Source organism: Mesoplodon bidens (genome assembly GCF_964165515.1).
Source record: "Mesoplodon bidens genome assembly, chromosome: 6".
Classification (NCBI taxonomy): Eukaryota; Metazoa; Chordata; class Mammalia; order Artiodactyla; family Ziphiidae; genus Mesoplodon; species Mesoplodon bidens.
Genome location: NC_138162.1, coordinates 23,525,258 through 23,546,324, shown reverse-complemented (window position 1 = coordinate 23,546,324; position 21,067 = coordinate 23,525,258). Strand labels below are relative to the sequence as shown.

Below are 21,067 nucleotides of genomic sequence, written 5' to 3'. Positions count from 1 at the left end.
TCAACTTCTATTACTAACGATGCTGTAATGAACCTTCTTTACACATTTCCTTGTTCACATGTGCTTTAATTTCTTTTAAACAATCGATCTTCAATTTTACCAGATATTGCTAAATTGCTCAAAATAATTTTACCAATTTATATTCCATCAATAATGTCTAAGAGTTTTCTATTTCTCAGCATCTTTGTCAATATTTGATATTTCTTCATTGTTATTTTTATTTGCATTTCCATAACTAGTAAGCTTGAAAATCTTTCCAAATTTATTGCTCATTTTATTTTCTCTTATGTGAGTCTCTGCCTATTTTGCTCTAAGGTAATTGTTTCATATATTCTGGATACTAATCCTTTTTTTGGCTATGTACATTGAAAATATCTTCTCCCACCAGCTTATAGCTTACCTTCTCACACTGTTATGTCTTTGGTTATAATGAAGTTTTAAATTTTAATGCAGTTGAATTTATCAGTCCTCAATGGTTTATACTTTTTGTGTCTTAAAAAAAAATCCTTTCTTGTACTTAGAACATAAATATTCTATATTTCTTCTAAAAAGGTTTGCTTTCATAATTACGTCTTTAACTGGCAGTTATTTTTAGTTATGGTATGAGATAGAAATCTAATTTCATTTTCTTTTTTCATACATATAACAAATTCTCTTTTCCATTTTCCCCCACTGGTTTATAATTCCCCTGCTGTCATATATAATATTTTCATATATGCATGGGTCTGTTTCTGGAAGTTCTATTCCATTCCATAGGTCAATTAATCTATCCCTGTCCTAAGACAACGTCTGATATCTGGAGGGGTGAGTACTCCTACAATATCAGTCTTCCTCAAAATTTTCTCAGACATTCTTGCCACTTTGCTGTTCAATATGAACTTTTAAATCAAGTTAAAAAAAAACATTCTGTTGGGATTTTGATTAAAACTGCACTAAATTCATAGATTAATTTGGGAAGAACTGACTTCTTTATAATACTTAGTTTTCTCCTTCAGAGAAGATTTGCGTTTCTTTTTGCAGTACCTGACAGCCCTGCCAAGCTGGATCCAATTTAAAATTGCTGGCTGGAGGGTTTTGTACCATATGGCAGTGTGAAGGCTGCATGAAGGCTGGCTTGTGGTTAGAAATACAGAGATTTTCTGACATCCCTCTACCCAATGCCACAGTCTAGATGAACAAGGTGGTTTATTTCTAGATCACCTTTATGCTGAAATTGTAGCCCTTTGGAGTCCCCAGCCTTATGCAGAGTTTTCTACTAGACTCCTCACCTTGAACTGGACATAGAATTAACTCTCCTGTCCTTTGTACTCCTCACACCTGTCAAAACAGAAACTCAAGAGTCACAGGCATTTGGCAGATGCCTTTAGGGTGAAAGCCAGCTGAGTACGTGTTTACTTCTTTGCATTCCTGCTTCATTTTTGGCCCTAGGATTCCTTTCTTTCTTATCAGTTCAACTCTACATTAAAAAAATATTTTAAAAAATTTATCCAGCATTTCTATTTTTAGTAGAAAGGCTGTTCAAGGTGTTTACAATCTTCTACAACCTAATTTTTATCTGCTTGATTTACCAGTTTTGGACAGAACTGTATTAAAATCTCTTAATATGATTATAGACATGTAATTCATTATTATTCTGTTTTTGCTTTCTTAATTTCAAGTTATATACAACCTCATGATTATGATATCTTCTTGGTGGATTTTTCTTTTTATTAATATTTACTGTTGCACTTTCCTTATTAAAACCTTTGGTCTGGAGAAGTCAGGGAAGGTGGCGAAAGAGTAAGACGCGGAGATCACCTTCCTCCCCACAGATACATCATAAATATATCTACATGTGGAACAACTCCTACAGAACACCTACTGAACGCTGGCATAAGACCTCAGACCTCCCAAAAGGCAAGAAACTCCCCACATACCTGGGTAGGGCAAAAGAAAAAAGAATAAACAGAAACAAAAGAATAGGGATGGGACCTGCACCAGTGGGAGGGAGCTGTGAAGGAGGAAAGGTTTCCACACACTAGGAAGCGGGTGGCGGAGGGGGTAAGCTTCGGAGCCGTGGAGGAGAGCACAACAACAGGGGTGCGGAGAGGAAAGCGGAGAGATTCCCGCACAGAGGCTCGGTGCTGATCGGCACTCACCAGCCCGAGAGGCTCGTCTGCTCACCCACCAGGGCGGGCGGGGCTGGGAGCTGAGGCTCGGGCTTTGGTCGGACAGAGAGAGGACTGAGGTTGGCGGCGTGAACACAGCCTGCAGGGGGTTAGTGCACCACGGCTAGCCAGGAGGGAGTCGGGAGAAAAGTCTGGACCTGCCGAAGAGGCAAGAGACTTTTCCTTCCCTCTTTGTTTCCTGGTGCGCGAGGAGAGGGGATTAAGAGCGCTGCTTAAAGGAGCTCCACAGCCGCGGCTAACAGCGCGGACCCCAGAGACGGGCATGAGACGCTAAGGCTGCTGCTGCCGCCACCAAGAAGCCTGTGTGCGAGCACAGGTCACTATCCACACCTCCCTTCCGGGAGCCTGTGCAGCCCGCCACTGCCAGGGGTCCCATGATCCAGGGACAACTTCCCCGGGAGAACGCACGGCGGGCCTCAGGCTGCTGCAACGTCACGCCGGCCTCTGCCTCCGCAGGCTCACCCCGCACTCCGTACCCCTCCCTCCCCCCGGCCTGAGTGAACCAGAGCTCCCGAATCAGTGGCTCCTTTAACCCCGTCCTGTCTGAGCGAAGAACAGACGCCCTGCAGCCACCTACACACAGAGGCGGGGCCAAATCCAAAGCTGAACCCCAGGAGCTGTGCGAACAAAGAGAAAGGGAAATCTCTCCCAGCAGCCTCAGGAGCAGTGGATTAAATCTCCACGATCAGGGCTTCCCTGGTGGCGCAGTGGTTGAGAGCCTGCCTGCCGATGCAGGGGACGTGGGTTCGTGCCCCGGTCCGCGAAGATCCCACATGCCGCGGAGTGGCTGGGCCCGTGAGCCATGGCTGCTGGGCCTGCATGTCCGGAGCCTGTGCTCCACAACGGGAGAGGCCACAACAGTGAGAGGCCCACGTACCGCAAAAAAAAAAAAAAAAAAAAAAAAAAAAAAAAAAAAAAAAAAAAATCTCCACAATCAACTTGATGTACCCTGCATCTGTGGAATACCTGAATAGACAACGAATCATCCCAAATTGAGGAGGTGGACTTTGAGAGCAAGATTTATTATTTTTTCCCCTTTTCCTCTTTTTGTGAGTGTGTATGTATATGCTTCTGTGTGAGATTTTGTCTGTATAGCTTTGCTTTCACCATTTGTCCTAGGGTTCTCTCCATCCTTTTTTTTTTTACTTAAAAAAATTTTTTCTTAATAATTATTTTTTATTTTAATAACTTTATCTTACTTTATTTTATTTTATTTTATTTTATCCTCTTTCTTTCTTCCTTCCTCCCTCCCACCCTCCCTCTCTCTTTCTTTCTTTCTACTTTTTCTCCCTTTTATTCTGAGCCCTGTGGATGAAAGCCTCTTCGTGCTGCAGCCAGGAGTCAGTGCTGTCCCTCTGAGGTGGGAGAGCCAACATCAGGACACTGGTCCACAAGAGACCTCCCAGTTCCACGTAATATCAAAGGGCAAAAATCTCCCAGAGATCTCCATCTCAACACCAACACCCAGCTTCACTCGACAACCAGCAAGCTACAGTGCTGGACACCCTATGCCAAACAACTAGCAAGACAGGAACACAACCTCCACCCATTAGTGGAGAGGCTGCCTAAAATCATAAGTCCACAGACACCCCCAAAACACACCACCAGACGTGGACCTGCCCACCAGAAAGACAAGATCCAGCCTCATCCACCAGAACACAGGCACTAGTTCCCCCCACCAGGAAGCCTACACAACCTACTGAACCAACTTTAGCTACTGGGGACAGACACCAAAAACAACGGGAACTACAAACCTGCAGCCTGCAAAAAGGAGACCCCAAACACAGTAAGATAAGCAAAATGAGAAGACAGAAAAACACACAGCAGATGAAGGAGCAAGATAAAAACCCACCAGACCTAACAAATGAAGAGGAAATAGGCAGTCTACATGAAAAAGAATTCAGAATAATGATAGTAAAGATGATCCAAAATCTTGGAAATAGAATAGAGAAAATGCAAGAAACATTTAACAAGGACCTAGAAGAACTAAAGATGAAACAAGCAACGATGAAGAACACAATAAATGAAATAAAAAATACTCTAGAAGGGATCAATAGCAGAATAACTGAGGCAGAAGAACGGATAAGTGACATGGAAGATAAAATAGTGGAAATAACTACTGCAGAGCAGAATAAAGAAAAAAGAATGAAAAGAATTGAGGACAGTCTCAGAGACCTCTGGGACAACATTAAATGCACCAACATTAAAATTATAGGGGTTCCAGAAGAAGAAGAGAAAAAGAAAGGGAATGAGAAAATATCTGAAGAGATTATAGTTGAAAACTTCCCTAATATGGGAAAGGAAATAGTTAATCAAGTCCAGGAAGCACAGAGAGCTCCATACAGGATAAATCCAAGGAGAAACACGCCAAGACACATATTAATCAAACTGTCAAAAATTAAATACAAAGAAAATATATTAAAAGCAGCAAGGGAAAAACAATAAATAACACACAAGGGAATCCCCATAAGGTTAACAGCTGATCTTTCAGCAGAAACTCTGCCAGCCCAAAGGGACTGGCAGGACATATTTAAAGTGATAAAGGAGAAAAACCTGCAACCAAGATTACTCTACCCAGCAAGGATCTCATGCACATTTGATGGAGAAATTAAGACCTTTACAGACAAGCAAAAGCTGAGAGAGTTCAGCACCACCAAATCAGCTTTACAACAAATGCTAAAGGAACTTCTCTAGGCAAGAAACACAACAGAAGGAAAAGACCTACAATAACAAACCCAAAACAATTAAGAAAATGGGAATAGGAACATACATATCGATAATTACCTTGAATGTAAATGGATTAAATGCTCCCACCAAAAGACACAGACTGGTTGAATGGATACAAAAACAAGACCCATATATATGCTGTCTACAAGAGACCCACTTCAGACCTAGAGACACATACAGACTGAAAGTGAGGGGATGGAAAAAGATATTCCATGCAAATGGAAACCAAAAGAAAGCTGAAGTAGCAATTCTCATATCAGACAAAATAGACTTTAAAATAAAGACTGTTAGAAGAGACAAAGAAGGACACTACATAATGATCAAGGGATCGATCCAAGAAGATATAACAATTATAAATATTTATGCACCCAACATAGGAGCACCTCAATACATAAGGCAAATACTAACAGCCATAAAAAGGGAAATCGACAGTAACACGTTCATAGAAGGGGACTTTAACACCCCACTTTCACCAATGGACAGATCATCCAAAATGAAAATAAATAAGGAAACACAAGCTTTAAATGATAAATTAAACAAGATGGACTTAATCAATATTTATAGGACATTTCATCCAAAAACAGAATACACATTTTTCCCAAGTGCTCATGGAACATTCTCCAGGATAGATCATATCTTGGGTCACAAATCAAGCCTTGGTAAATTTAAGAAAATTGAAATTGTATCAAGTATCTTTTCCGACTACAACGCTATAAGACTAGATATCAATTACAGGAAAAGATCTGTAAAAAATACAAACACATGGAGTCTAAACAATACACTACTTAATAACGAAGTGATCACTGAAGGAACCAAAGAGGAAATCAAAAAATACCTAGAAACAAATGACAATGGAGACACGATGACCCAAAACCTATGGGATGCAGCAAAAACAGTTCTAAGAGGGAAGTTTATAGCAATACAATCCTACCTTAAGAAACAGGAGGGCTTCCCTGGTGGCGCAGTGGTTGAGAGTCCGCCAGCTGATGCAGGGGACACGGGTTCGCGCCCCACTCCGGGAAGATCCCACATGCCGCGGAGCAGCTGGGCCCGTGAGCCATGGCCGCTGAGCCTGCGCGTCCGGAGCCTGTGCTCCGCAACGGGAGAGGCCACAACAGTGAGTGGCCCGCGTACCACAAAAAAAAAAAAAAAAAAAAAAAAGGAAACATCTTGAATAAACAACCTAACCTTGCACCTAAAGCAATTAGAGAAGGAAGAACAAAAAAACCCCAAAGTTAGCAGAAGGAAAGAAATCATAAAGATCAGATCAGAAATAAAAAGAAATGAAGGAAACGATAGCAAAGATCAATAAAACTAAAACCTGGTTCTTTAAGAAGATAAACAAAATTGATAAACCATTAGCCAGACTCACCAAGAAAAAAAGGGAGAAGACTCAAATCAATAGAATTAGAAATGAAAAAGGAGAAGTAACAACTGACACTGCAGAAATACAAAAGATCATGAGAGATTACTACAAGCAACTCTACGACAATAAAATGGACAACCTGGAGGAAATGGACAAATTCTTAGAAATGCACAACCTGCCAAGACTGAATCAGGAAGAAATAGAAAATATGAACAGACCAATCACAAGTAATGAAATTGAAACTGGGATTAAAAATCTTCCAACAAACAAAAGCTCAGGGCCAGATGGCTTCACAGGCGAATTCTATCAAACATTTAGAGAAGAGCTAACACCTATCCTTCTCAAACTCTTCCAAAATATAGCAGAGGAAAACTCCCAAACTCATTCTACGAGGCCACCATCACCCTGATACCAAAACCAGACAAGGATGTCACAAAGAAAGAAAACTACAGGCCAATATCACTGATGAACATAGATGCAAAAATCCTGAACAAAATGCTAGCAAACAGAATCCAACAGCACATTAAAAGGATCATACACCATGATCAAGTGGGGATTATCCCAGGAATGCAAGGATTCTTCAATATACGCATATCAATCAATGTGATACACCATATTAACAAATTGAAGAAGAAAAACCATATGGTCATCTCAATAGATGCAGAGAAAGCTTTCGACAAAATTCAACACCCATTTATGATAAAAACCCTCCAGAAAGTAGGCATAGAGGGAACTTTCCTCAACATAATAAAGGCCATATGTGACAAACCCACAGCCAACATCGTCCTCAATGGTGAAAAACTGAAAGCATTTCCGCAAAGATCAGGAACAAGACAAGGCTGCCCACTCTCACCACTCTTATTCAACATAGTTTTGGAAGTTTTAGCCACAGCAATCAGAGAAGAAAAGGAAATAAAAGGAATCCAAATTGGAAAAGAAGTAGTAAAGCTGTCACTGTTTGCAGATCACATGATACTATACATAGAGAATCCTAAAGATGCTACCAGAAAACTACTAGAGCTAATCAATGAATTTGGTAAAGTAGCAGGATACAAAATTAGTGCACAGAAATCTCTGGCATTCCTGTACACTAATGATGAAAAATCTGAAAGTGAAATCAAGAAAACACTCCCATTTACCATTGCAACAAAAAGAATAAAATATCTAGGAATAAACCTACCTAAGGAGACAAAAGACCTGTATGCAGAAAATTATAAGACACTGATGAAAGAAATTAAAGATGATACAAAGAGATGGAGAGATATACCATGTTCTTGGATTGGAAGAATCAACATTGTGAAAATGACTCTACTACCCAAAGCCATCTACAGATTCAATGCAATCCCTATCAAATTACCACTGGCATTCTTCACAGAACTAGAGCAAAAAATTTCACAATTTGTATGGAAACACAAAAGACCCCGAATAACCAAAGCAATCTTGAAAATGAAAAACGGAGCTGGAGGAATCAGGCTCCCTGACTTCAGACTATACTACAAAGCTACAGTAATCAAGACAGTATGGTACTGGCACAAAAACAGAAATATAGATCAATGGAACAGGATAGAAAGCCCAGAGATAAACCCACGCACATGTGGTCACCTTATCTTTGATAAAGGAGGCAAGAATATACAATGGAGAAAAGACAGCCTCTTCAATAAGTGGTGCTGGGAAAACTGGACAGCTACATGTAAAAGTATGAAATTAGAACACTCCCTAACACCATACACAAAAATAAGCTCAAAATGGATTAAAGACCTAAATGTAAGGCCAGAAACTATCAAACTCTTAGAGGAGAACATAGGCAGAACACTCTATGACATAAATCACAGCAAGATCCTTTTTGACTCACCTCCTAGAGAAATGGAAATAAAAACAAAAATAAACAAATGGGACCTAATGAAACTTCAAAGCTTTTGCACAGCAAAGGAAACCATAAACAAGACCAAAAGACAACCCTCAGAATGGGAGAAAATATTTGCAAATGAAGCAACTGACAAAGGATTAATCTCCAAAATTTACAAGCAGCTCATGCAGCTCAATATCAAAAAAACAAACAACCCAATCCAAAAATGGGCAGAAGACCTAAATAGACATTTCTCCAAAGAAGATATACAGACTGCCAACAAACACATGAAAGAATGCTCAACATCATTAATCATTAGGGAAATGCAAATCAAAACTACAATGAGATATCATCTCATACCGGTCAGAATGGCCATCATCAAAAAATCTAGAAACAATAAATGCTGGAGAGGGTGTGGAGAAAAGGGAACACTCTTGCACTGCTGGTGGGAATGTGAACTGCTACAGCCACTATGGAGAACAGTATGGAGGTTCCTTAAAAAACTACAAATAGAACTACCATATGACCCAGCAATCCCACTACTGGGCATATACTCTGAGAAAACCATAATTCAAAAAGAGTCATGTACCACAAAGTTCACTGCGGCTCTATTTACAATACCCAGGAGATGGAAACAACCTAAGTGTCCATCGACAGATGAATGGATAAAGAAGATGTGGCACATATATACAATGGAATATTACTCAGCCATAAAAGGAAACAAAATTGACTTATTTGTAGTGAGGTGGATGGACCTAGAGTCTGTCACACAGAGTGAAGTAAGTCAGAAAGAGAAAGACAAATACCGTATGCTAACACATATATATGGAATCTAAGAAAGAAAAAAAATGTCATGAAGAACCTAGGGGTAAGACAGGAATAAAGACACATACCTACTAGAGAATGGACTTGAGGATATGGGGAGGGGGAAGGGTAAGCTGTGACAAAGTGAGAGAGTGGCATGGACATATATACACTACCAAACGAAAAAGAGATAGTGGGAAGCAGCCGCATAGCACAGGGAGATCAGCTCAGTGCTTTGTGACCACCTAGAGGGGTGGGATAGGGAGGGTGGGAGGGAGGGAGACGCAAGAGGGAAGAGATATGGGAACATACGTATATGTATAACTGATTCACTTTGTTATAAAGCAGAAACTAACACACCACTGTAAAGCAATTATACTCCAATAAAGATGTCAAAAAATAATAATAAATACAAAAAACCTTTGGTCTTATATCTGTACAATAATGATAAGCTACATCAGTTTTCTTTACCCATTTCTGGGTAGTTTTATTTTTGGTATCTCCATAAAGAGTATATACGTGATTTTGTTTTTTATTCAAATTGCTATCTCTGCGCCTTTTAATAAAGAAGATCGATCCATTTATATTTACTGTGAACTATTAATATATTTGGAACTATTTCTACTTCTTGTTTTCTATTTATCCTTCCTTTCTTTTGCTTATTTTTTTTTACTTGTTTAAGCTTTCCTTTCTTTTACTGAACTGATCAAGTTTTCAATATTCTCTGCCACCCACCTTTGCTGGTTTGGAAGCTATAAACCATAGTTTTATTATTTTATTTTAGTTTTTTTCATCATATATATTTAATTATAGATTGTTCTGAAAGAGTCTGAAATTAGTTAATATTTCTATCCTCTTCTTGAACATGATGTGGACCTTAAATGTTATGCCTTCCCACTGAACAAAACTCACCCACACGTACAACCTATTTGTTGTTACCATCCAGAGCTACAATGTGCAATTTGGTAGCCATTAGCTACATGTGGCTAATGAGCCCTTAATATGTGGCCAGTCTGCATTGAGATGTGCTCTAAGTGTAATATATACACTGGATTTTGAAGATTTAGCATGAAAAAATGAAAGTATCAATAAAATATCTCAGTATTTTTTATACTGATTGCATGTTGAAATGATAACATTTTAGGCATACTGGAGTAAATAAAATATATTATTAAAAATTAATTTCATGTCTTTTTTTAAACGTGACTACTAGATAATTTTTAATTTAAAATTATAATTGTATTGGATAGTGCTAATCTAGAGTTTTGGTTTCAACTTTGTTTTAAATGCACCCTCCCCCACAAAAATCCTAAATTATTATCTTTCTGCTATTAATAATTAACAATTACAATTTCACTGAATCAAAATTCTTTATTCTAGAATAACAATTTACCTGGATATGAAATGGTATTAAACATTACTTTGTCTTAGTATTTAAGATATTACTTCTTTTTCTCCTAGCATCAACTGTTGTTGATAAGAAACTAGTCAGTTTAATTATCGTACTTCTGAAGGTAATCTGGCCTCTAACTTTGGTGGCTTTTAAGATTTTCTCTTTATCTGATATTCTAGAATTTCACTACAACCTGTCTAGATGTAGCTTTATCTTTGTTTAACCCACTTGATTCTAGAGTTTACTTTTGATTCAAGGATTCAGGTCCTTCTTCAATGCTGAAAATTCTCAGCCTTTGTGTCTTCAAAATTTAGTTCTCCTCCAATCTCTGCAACTTCTTTCTTCTGTAACTGAGATATTATACATCTCAATCAATCTCTGGGTGAATTTTTTAGTAATATTTCCTAACCCATTAATTCTCTCATCAGTGGTGCAAAGGGTAACGTTTATCCCGTTTTATTAAGTTTTTTAATATACCAACTATATTTTTAATTTACAAAAGTTCTAGTTGGTTTTTTTCCACATTAACCTATTTTTTTCATAATTTTGAACTCTCTATTAATGGGAAGTATCCCTTAATTTATTTCTTTGAGCATCCTAAAAATGCTTTAAAGTTTCTTCCAATCAATGGAATACTATGCAGCCGTTAAAAAGAATAAAATCATCCCATGGGTACAAATATGGAATGATCTTAAATATGTCATTAAGTGAAAAAGCCAACATATATAATAGTATGTGCAGAATGCTACCACTTATATAAAAGTTTATGTATATGTGTGTACATATGCTTGTACATGCATGAACTATCTCAGAAAGGATAGCAAGAAACTGGTAATAGTGGTTGCCTCTGGGGAGGGGAACTGGGTGGCTAGGGGAAAGAGGTGGGAGACAGACTTACTTTTCACTGTTTACCCTTTTGTACCTTTGAATTTTGTACCACGTGCATGTATTACCTAGTCAAAAAAAATAAATAAAATAATTCATTTTTTAAAATAAAGTCTTTGTTGGACTACTCCAAAAAATTAATTTAATCCAGAGAAAATACCTGTTCTAGTTGCTGGTTTTGTTATGATATTAATATTAGATATCTTCATGAGTTTGGGAATTTTGGTTATAGGCTTATTTTGAGCAAGAAAGATTTAAAACTTTTTTCTCTCTCTTTCTTCCTACTTAATGGCTTTATAGTTGCCCCCACTTGGATTTCTGGAACCAAATCCACTACTAGGCCTCATAATGACATTAAGGCCTCCAGTTTCATGATAATATTGGAGCTATCACATATATACCTTCAGTCACCGACTCAACAATGGCTTCATTCAATTCCTGGTCATGAGGCTGTATCTTTATCATCTAAAACCTACAGCCCCAGGTAATTAATAGCTTTTTCCTTTTTTCAGCCTCATTCCAAGTAAACCCCTGGCTTCATATAATAATTCTGGCTCTGGTTCCTGCCTCACGTCAAACACTTCTAGCATTTTTGATTCCTGACAGGAGCTAAACAGTAGTGTCAGTGCCTGACTGAAAACCCAGTGGGCTTATGGTTTCAACCCTGTAACAGCTTTGTGTCTGTGTTCCGGTCTGGCCATAATGGCCACAAAGATGTTTATGTTGTTTCAGAGCCTGGCTGTATCTTTTGTACTATTTATTCTATTGTTCTATATGTTTGGAGCTAGAGGTTACATCAAAATTCAATATGTCACCTTGACTAGAAGTAATTTCCTCATTTATTTTTTTTTGAACATTAAAAGTAATCATTATGAAAGTCATATAATCTCATTATATAAAGTTTAGAAAATAGAAAATTACTCATAATCCATTCATTCTAACACATCCACTGTAAGCATTTAAAAATATTTCCTTCTAATCTTTTTCTTCTGCATCATGTCATATTTATATGATTTTTATGATTTTAACCTGTACTATTGCAAGCATTTGTCCATGCTGATATGTAGTCTCTGTAACCATCATTTTAATGATTGCATATTAGTCCACCAAGCTATTCAACTGTTACTTACTTCCCACATTATTGAGAATTTAAGGAGCTTCCAACAATGCTATAAAGAAGTTTTTCTGTGCATATGTGTTTTTTTCCCTCAATAGTATGAATTTGGGGGCTGGTGGTGAGAGAGGCTAAGCAATGGGACTGCCCAAAAGCATTACAGGACTATCATAATACATGGCTGAGATTCATAATGATGACCCTAATACACAAGGAGAAAAGGTGAGATCATATGGAAGTGAAAATGCATTTCAGAAAGATTCCAATCCAAAATGGTTAACAGTAAGTTTTGTAATTAAAGGGATAAGTTTCACAATTCCAAATGTGTATCACCTAGTACTGCTGGACAAGGCATTATAAATTTTCATTAACTTCCAAAACAGAATATTTTGGGTCACATTAATAAAGTTCACTTTTTCACTACAATACTAACCTTATATTATTTACACAGTCTTCATGAGCTTCAGAAAGTGTTTTTATGTGCTTTGAAGATATAGGATCAAAAAGCAGAACTTCAGTCTGTTCACAAGCAACTGTCAGCACTGACCTGGAAGCAAATGACACATTTCTCTCATTTAGTTTTTTAGCATTCTCTGGTTATTGATATTCAACTATTTATAACTACACAAGTTATAGATGAATAACTTCTTTTTGTCCACATTAGTAGCAGATATTTAAAAGACTGACACTACTCACTGTTGAAAGTAGTAGTAGGAAATGGTACTCTCATACATTATGGTGAAGTGTAAACTGGTGCGGCTTGTGTGGAGAGTACCAGTATCTATCAAAATTTTAAACATGCATACCTTTTGACTCAGCAATTTTTTTCTGGGAATTCAATCTAAAGAAATAATCATTTCTAAATACAAAGAAGCACATTTAAAGATATGCTGCATTGTAGGGAGAAATTGAAAGTGACCTAAATGTACATAAAAGAAGGAATGGTTGATTATATAAGCCATAGTATATAATACTTTACAATATAGTACAACATTTAAAAAGAAAGGGATAACTTTATGTGGATATGAAGAACTCTAAAACATATTTTTAAATGAGAAAAGCTGGTTGCAGAAAAACATGCACAAATGAGGCAACTTAGGAAAAAAATCATATACAACTAAATTAGGTATTTCTTCATCAGTATCTATTAAAATGCACTGAAAAGGTCTAGCATATACCCTACCAAACCAGTTTGACATAGTCAAACTTAACCTTTTCCTTTATGGATTTTTAGTATTATCTCTTGTTTCACCCCTTTCCTATTACAAAGTTGTATTTTTATAAACCTTTTATAAACCCCATTTTGATTTCTGAAAGTCTATTGTCATTTATTTATTTTGCCTTCGTTTTCTGTAGGTGCTGATCTTTGAGATTCAGACCTAGCAAATGAAATCCTGAGTCTTTGAAAGTTCAGGTCTTCTCAATTTATAGTTCCAATAACAAATGGTATTTTTACACTTTAAGATGAAAGTGCATAAGATGGAATTTTAAATGACCAAATTTTTCTACTCGGAACAAACTTTTTAGATAAAGTGGAGAGGGAAAAAAAATCTACTAAATTGAAATTTTTCCCATATGTAGTATTCATGAAATTATCCTTTAAAGAGTGTCTGCATAAACCCTTTTGTGAGGTATCTGGATTTCAAAAGTTTACTAATATGTTAAGGATTTTTGTAGGATTTTTGTGCTAGTTGACCATCATGAGTAAAAGTATTCAAATGAATATATGTAATTTTAGAAGATGTATAAATAATTTCTTTTTGTTGGTCAGAGGAGTCATGAAATGAAATTTTCTCCTTTTTGTGCATAAAAGTAATGAATCAATGATTCTGGGAGAGTCTTAATCTTAAACATTGTACATAAGAGACCTATTAAAAAAAAGAGACCTATAAAACTGACAGTCTTTTTTTTTTTAATTAATTAATTTTATTTATTTTTGGCTGTGTTGGGTCTTTGTTGCTGTGCGCGGGCCTTCTCTAGTTGCGGTGAGCGGGGGCTACTCTTCGTTGCGGTGCGCAGTCTTCTCATTGCGGTGGCTTCTCTTGTTGCAGAGCACGGGCTCTAGGCACGTGGGCTTCAGTAGTTGTGGCTTGCGAGCTCAGTAGTTCTGGCTCGCGGGCTCTAGAGCACAGGCTCAGAGGTTGTGGTGCATGGGCTTAGCTGCTCCGCGGCACGTGGGATCTTCCTGGACCAGGGCTTGAACTTGTGTCCCCTGCATTGGCAGGCAGATTGCTAACCACTCTACCACCAGGGAAACCCCATTTTTTTTGTTTTAATACCAAAAAATCTATTACAATAGATTACAATCTATTTTTCTACATGGCATGATTTGTAACTTTTTAAAATGGATGTCATTTGTCCCAACATCAAAGCCTATACTTTTCCAAATGCCATCTTTATCATATACAAGTTTTTTGGGGGGACTCTATATTCTAGTCTATGCAATACCACCACACTGTTTTAATTTCTAAAAGGTTTGACAAGTGGCAAAGCAAGCCCTCATTGCCCCAATAAACATTTTTTGGGGGTGCTAATGTCATACTTTCTCTTTCAAATGAATTTTAGATATAGCATTATCAGGTACTACTAAAAAATCTTGTTGGTATTTTTATTGGGATGCAGTAACTTTACAAATTAATTTGGTAGAATTTATATCATACAGTATTGAATCATCCCATCAGTAATATGCATAGTTTCCCACATATTCAAGATTTTCTTAGCAAGAGTATTGTAACAATCTTTGGACCTTTGAACATCCTTATACATTTAGAATTGACTTAGGAAGTTATGTACACACACACCCACAGACACACAGATCCACCTGTGGATTTTAATTGAGATTGTAATAAATCTAAAGAAAAGTTTGCATAGAATTGACATCTTGACAATATGGAGTCTTCCAATCCTTGAACATGTCATATCTCCATTTACAACAGAGATTTTCTCGATATGGGTCATGCCTATCTTTTGTTATATCTATTCCTGGGTACTTGACATTTTTTTTTTTTTATTTATTTTTTATTTTTTATTTTTTTTAAACTTTATATGGGAAATCACTCCTTAGACATTGTACAGGACACTTTTTTTTTTTTTTTAGAAGATGTTGGGGGTAGGAGTTTATTAATTAATTAATTTTTTTTTTGCTGTGTTGGGTCTTCGTTTCTGTGCGAGGACTTTCTCCAGTTGCGGCAAGCGGGGGCCACTCTTCATCGCGGTGCGCGGGCCTCTCACTATCGCGGCCTCTCCCGTTGCGGAGCACAGGCTCCAGACGCACAGGCTCAGTAGTTGTGGCTCACGGGCCCAGTTGCTCCGTGGCATGTGGGATCCTCCCAGACCAGGGCTCGAACCCGTGTCCCCTGCATTAGCAGGCAGATTCTCAACCACTGCGCCACCAGGGAAGCCCGACATTTTTTTTTTTTGATGCTTTTGTAAATGTTCTTTTTAAAATTGTTTCATTTGTTGCTGGTGTACAAAAGAGCAACTGATTTTTAAAATATTTATTATCAATCCTGCTACTTTATTTAATACTTTATCATAGGTTATTTTAGGTTCTCTTTGTCAATAATCATATCTATAAACAGTTGCTTTGTTCTTTTTTTAAATATAAATTTATTTATTTTTGGCTGCATTGGGTCTTTGTTGCTGCGCACAGGCTTTTCTCTAGCTGTGGTATGTGGGGGCTACTCTTCGTTGTGGTGCGTGGGCTCCTCATTGTGGTGGCTTCTCTTGTTGTAAAGCATAGGCTCTAGGCACATGGGCTTCAGTAGTTGTGGCTTATGGGCTCCACAGCGCAGGCTCAGTACTTGTGGTGCAGGGGCTTAGTTGCTCTGAGGCATATGCAATCTTCCCGGACCAGGGCTCGAACTCATGTCCCCTTCATTGGCAGGCAGATTCTTAACCACTGTGCCACCAGGGAAGTCCCTGCTTTGTTCTTTTTAATACTTTTTTTCCTTGTTGCACTGGCTAGGACTTTCAGTACAATGTTGAATAGAAATGTTAATATAGCGTGCACTCTTATCTTGTTCCTTATCTTCAACAATACATTTACCATTTCATCATTAAGCACAATGTTTGCTGTAGGGTTTACTTGTTTTGGTAGATTCCTATTATTGGATTAAGGAAATTAATTCTCTTCTACTTCAAATCTGCTGAGTGTTTTTTCCCATTAATATACATTAAAGTATATAAAACATTTTCTAACACTTATTGAAATTATCCTATAGTTTTCTTTTTAATATGTTAATGTAGTGATTTACATTAATTTATTTTCTAATGTCAAATCAATCTTTCATTTCTACCATATTGCTAAATTCAGTTGGCTAAAATGGTGGGTTCACATCTCTGGCTACCCTCCATTTGCAGATCTTGGCCCTGAAATTTCCTCATTGCCTCAATTCTCTAATCCCTTCAAACATAACTTTTTATATCTTACATTAGATATTTATGTTTTTCTCTAGCTTTTCTAATTATTCTCAGTTGGAGGGTTGGTCCAAATCATCTACTCCGCTACTTCTGGAAAGCTACAATCTCTACATCTTGTATCAGAAATTATGTCCCCCTTTCATTCTGAATGTTGTTTATTTGGGTATTCTCTTGATCAATTTAATGAGTGTTTTTCGTTATTCTTTGTCTTTTCGAAGACAGATTTTTGAGTATTTCTACTTAATTTTTAGAATATCAGTAATTTTACTCTTTATTGCTCTATTTCTTTCCTTTTACTTTCTTCAGATTTACTTTACTATAACTTCACTATTTTTACTATTTCTTGAGGTGGATACTTAGCTAACTAATTTTCCTTGTTTTCCTATCTAGTTTATTAAAGATTATAGTTTTCCTACTAAGTGAGGATTTACTTATATCCCACAACTTTTGCAACGTGGTACTTTCATTATCATTTAGTTCTAAATATTTCTAATTTCCATTATCATTTCTACTTTGACTTATGAGTTATTTATAAATGTTTCTTAACTTGAAAATACATGAGGTTTTTCTAGTTATCTTTTTTTTTTTTTTGTGGTACGCGGGCCTCTCACTGTTGTGGCCTCTACCGTTGCAGAGCACAGGCTCCGGACGTGCAGGCTCAGTGGCCATGGCTCATGGGCCCAGCCGCTCCGCGGCATGTGGGATCTTCCCGGATCGGGGCACGAACCCATGTCCCCTGCATCGGCAGGCGGATTCTCAACCACTGCACCACCAGGGAAGCCCTCTAGTTATCTTTTAGTTACTAATTTCTAGCAATCACATTATACTGAGAAACTACTTAATGATAATTTTTTGAAATATGTGGCCTTACAGGAGAGCAATTTTTAAATCATCTTTGTATGTTTGCAAAAAAAAACCATGAGGCAGCTGTTACATATAGTCAAATGTGATATTCAAAAAATATTAAATATTCAATAGTAATATAAGTTAACATGAACAAAAATTTTAAAACATTAAAAAATTAAACTAACCTATAGGTTATAAAAATGCTTGCCAAGTGGTATTAGTTCTAACTCAAATTGTTCATCAAATTATTCTAGTAATTCCCAAACATTTATTAATTTTTGGAAATTGTAGCCATAATCGTTTTTTTGACCCAGATGCCTTTGTCTGAACCATGAACTGCCACAGGAAACTGCATAAAGCCCCTCCAAGAATTTCCACATTAAATAGGTAGTCATTTACATAAAACACACTTATGGTTACCGAAGGGGAAAGGGAAGGAGGGAAGGATAAATAAGGAGTATGGGATTGACAGATACGAAAAACAGAATAAGCAACAAGAATTTACTATATAGCACAGGGAATTATATTTAATATATTTTAACAACCTATAATGAAAAAAAATCTGAAAAAAATATAACTGAATCACTTTTCTGTATACCTGAAACTAACACAATATTGTATATCAACTATACTTCAATTTTAAAAACTTCCTCATAAATAGGTAGTCATCAAGTAACCTGTAGACTTGATAAGTAAAAAAAATCACTCTTAATAGCAACAGAATTGTTAATGGGAGCTGAATTCTCTTTTCAGCTTTTGCTGCAGTTAACAGTAAGTATATTAAAAAATTTTTGGCCCTTATAATGCTTGCTGTTAATTTTTATATTCAATTATATAACTAAGTCACAAAATAATTTATTGATACATCATATTTAATGATATCAAACCTAATCCCTCAGCTCAAATGAGACATAATGTAATAGAGCAGTTAACAGCATAAACCAGAATACAAATCGTTTGTGTTTCATGACCTTTCAGCTTCTCAGTTCTCTCAACTAAATGTTTCTGGTAAAGAGACTACTTATGTTGGCAGTCAAGTTCATTAATAGAGTGTTATTAATGTCCATGGTGGGCATGTATTCAGTGGCTTTTGGCAAACTTATCCCACTAAATAAAGGTGAAATTCAGTAAGAATGATAAAATTAGGGAAGTATATCCCAGGAGTCATTCATCCATAAACCATCCTCATAGACCTCATTCATCTGCCATGGATTGTATCCTGCAATGGGCATGCACACTTTGCCAAGAGAATTAATGTTTGGATGGTGCCTGCAGTAGTGCCATTACTCTCATCTGACTGCTCTTTTCATCTCTCTGGATCTCCCCAGAGGCTGCAGTTCCCACAAATGACCATGTGAGAATGACTGGGAGAGTGTGTGAGAAAGGCAGGCAGCCCCACACTAAGGGGAGCCAAATGGTCACTCAGCATTTGCCTATGGATTTTTTTTGGGTGGGGGAGGATACCTGGCATGGGGAGAAGAGCTTAGAGTGGATGCTAAAGCTCTTTAGTAAGATGTTTCTTGGCAGCTTGCTGTGCCAGTTCTTAAATCTTTAGTTGCTATATAATGGGTTACTCTGAGAGATCCTATGGAAGGTGCTTAAGCACTAGGAAGGCACTCGGTGAGCTTGGGGCAGTAACTAACTACTCAGCCACCATGGATATATATTAATATTTTAACAACTGGTACAGGTGAACCAATGTGTACTAGCTGAATATCAGGCCTGAATGCAGTATTCTATACATGCCCTTTAGAGCAAGATTTTATTTTAAGTGGTGCTGTTTCTATCTTGTGTACCCTTATGTTTGTGTCTGCCTGCTTAATTGAGGTATGCTATGATGTGTATTAAGATCATCCCCTATGATGATAAATTTTTCTCTTTTCTCCTTGAAGTTATCAATTTTTGATGTATATAAATTTTAAAAACTCAATTTCAGAACTGTTTTATCTTCCAGGTGAATTGAGCTATTATCATTATGAAGTAACCTTCTATCTCTAGTAATTTTTTGCCTTAAAGCCTATTTTGTATATTAATATAGCTCACCAGCTTTCTTTTGTTTAGAATGTGTTTGATATGTCTTTCTCTATCCTTCTAGAATGTGTTTGATATATCCTCTCTATTCTATGTACAAGAAGTACTAGTACTTCTATATTATAATTAGTAATATTTGGATTTATTTTCAGCCATTCTTTGTGCTTTTTGTTATACCTTTTCTACTTTTTTCTCCTTTCCCTTTCTTGACTTCTTTTGGAATTTTTTCTTCTCATTCCAAAATATTTTCTTCTACTAGTCTGGAAATAATATATTTACTTGTCTTTTGGTGGTACGCACACATTAAAGCCTTAAGTTAATATATCACAATTCTCCCTCAAAAAAAAGAAGAAAGGAATTTAGAGCATCCCTTCATAGTTTATATGCTATTGTTGTCTACTATTTTAGCTACATCTTTGTTAATCCCAAAAGAGAAAATCAGATTTAATTTTACATAGAAATTTTCCACTTCCTTTGTTCTTCATTCCTTCTAATATCTCTGACCTTACAGTTGTGATTGGGTGCATATGTATTTTATTTCATCTTTGTTCTTGACAACAAAGAACCTATCTTTGCTAGGTACAGACATCTAGATTGGCAGTTTTTTCCAGCATAGTAAAAAATAATCACAACTGTCCTCTAATTTACATGATTATTGATGACTAATTGGCTTTCACTCACATAGTTACTCCTTTGAAGGTTTTTTTCTCTAGCTTTTATAATTTTAGATTTGTTGTCCTGCAGTTTCACTACATGGCTAGGGAGAATTCCTGCTTGGGGTGTGCTGGGCTTCTCAAATCATGGTTTGGTACCTTTCTTCAATTCTGGAAAGCTCTCAGCTATTATTGCTTCAAGTTTGTTTTACCCTATTATCTATCTCATTTTCTTTAGGAACTGACCAAGTATACGATATGCACTTTCTCTCTACGCCTCATGTCACTAAGCCTCCTTCATATTTTCAGTCTCTGTCTCTCTTGTCTGCATTTTGGATAACTTCTTCACTTCTATTTTCCAATACTTCCAATAATTTTCTCTACAGCAGTGCCTAATGTGTTCTCATAGAGGATAGCCTAAGAAAGTCCCATATTAACTAATCTATTAACATCATATTTCCTTTTTCAAAATGTCATTTTAGGAGTTGACAGATTTATATTGACAGTGTTGCTATTGCTTAAAACATTTTTGGAATTCTTTAGAAATTACCTTCTAGTCCATGTATCCTTTTTTTTTTTTTTTTTAAGTGCCAAATTCTAGTCTGGTCTCTATCAAATTCACAATTTTAATTTTTACCTTCTGTATCACCTCTTCTTTCTGTACTGAGAAGTCCTTGTGACAGTGGTTACGGTATCCAGTAAGCTGATTTAACTCATATATGACTGAAGGATATGAGAAATCATTTCATTTAACACAGTGTGTCATTTTATATAAAACCATTTTAAGTCCTATAAAAATGTGAGGTATATTA

At 36.7% G+C, this 21,067-nt stretch overlaps 1 protein-coding gene across 2 annotated transcripts in view; it reads right to left on the bottom strand.

Annotated features, from left to right (window-relative positions):
- The window catches only part of DCAF10 (DDB1 and CUL4 associated factor 10), a 58,854-nt gene that overhangs the window by 31,155 nt on the left and 6,632 nt on the right, over positions 1-21,067 (bottom strand). Inside the window, exon 2 of one of the 2 annotated variants that reach the window (XM_081238408.1) lies at positions 12,737-12,850. The exons of the other annotated variant lie outside the window; for it this stretch is intronic. Coding sequence (XP_081094534.1) covers positions 12,737-12,850 — 114 coding nt within the window. The remainder of the gene's footprint in view (positions 1-12,736; positions 12,851-21,067) is intronic. 2 annotated transcript variants of the gene reach the window in all.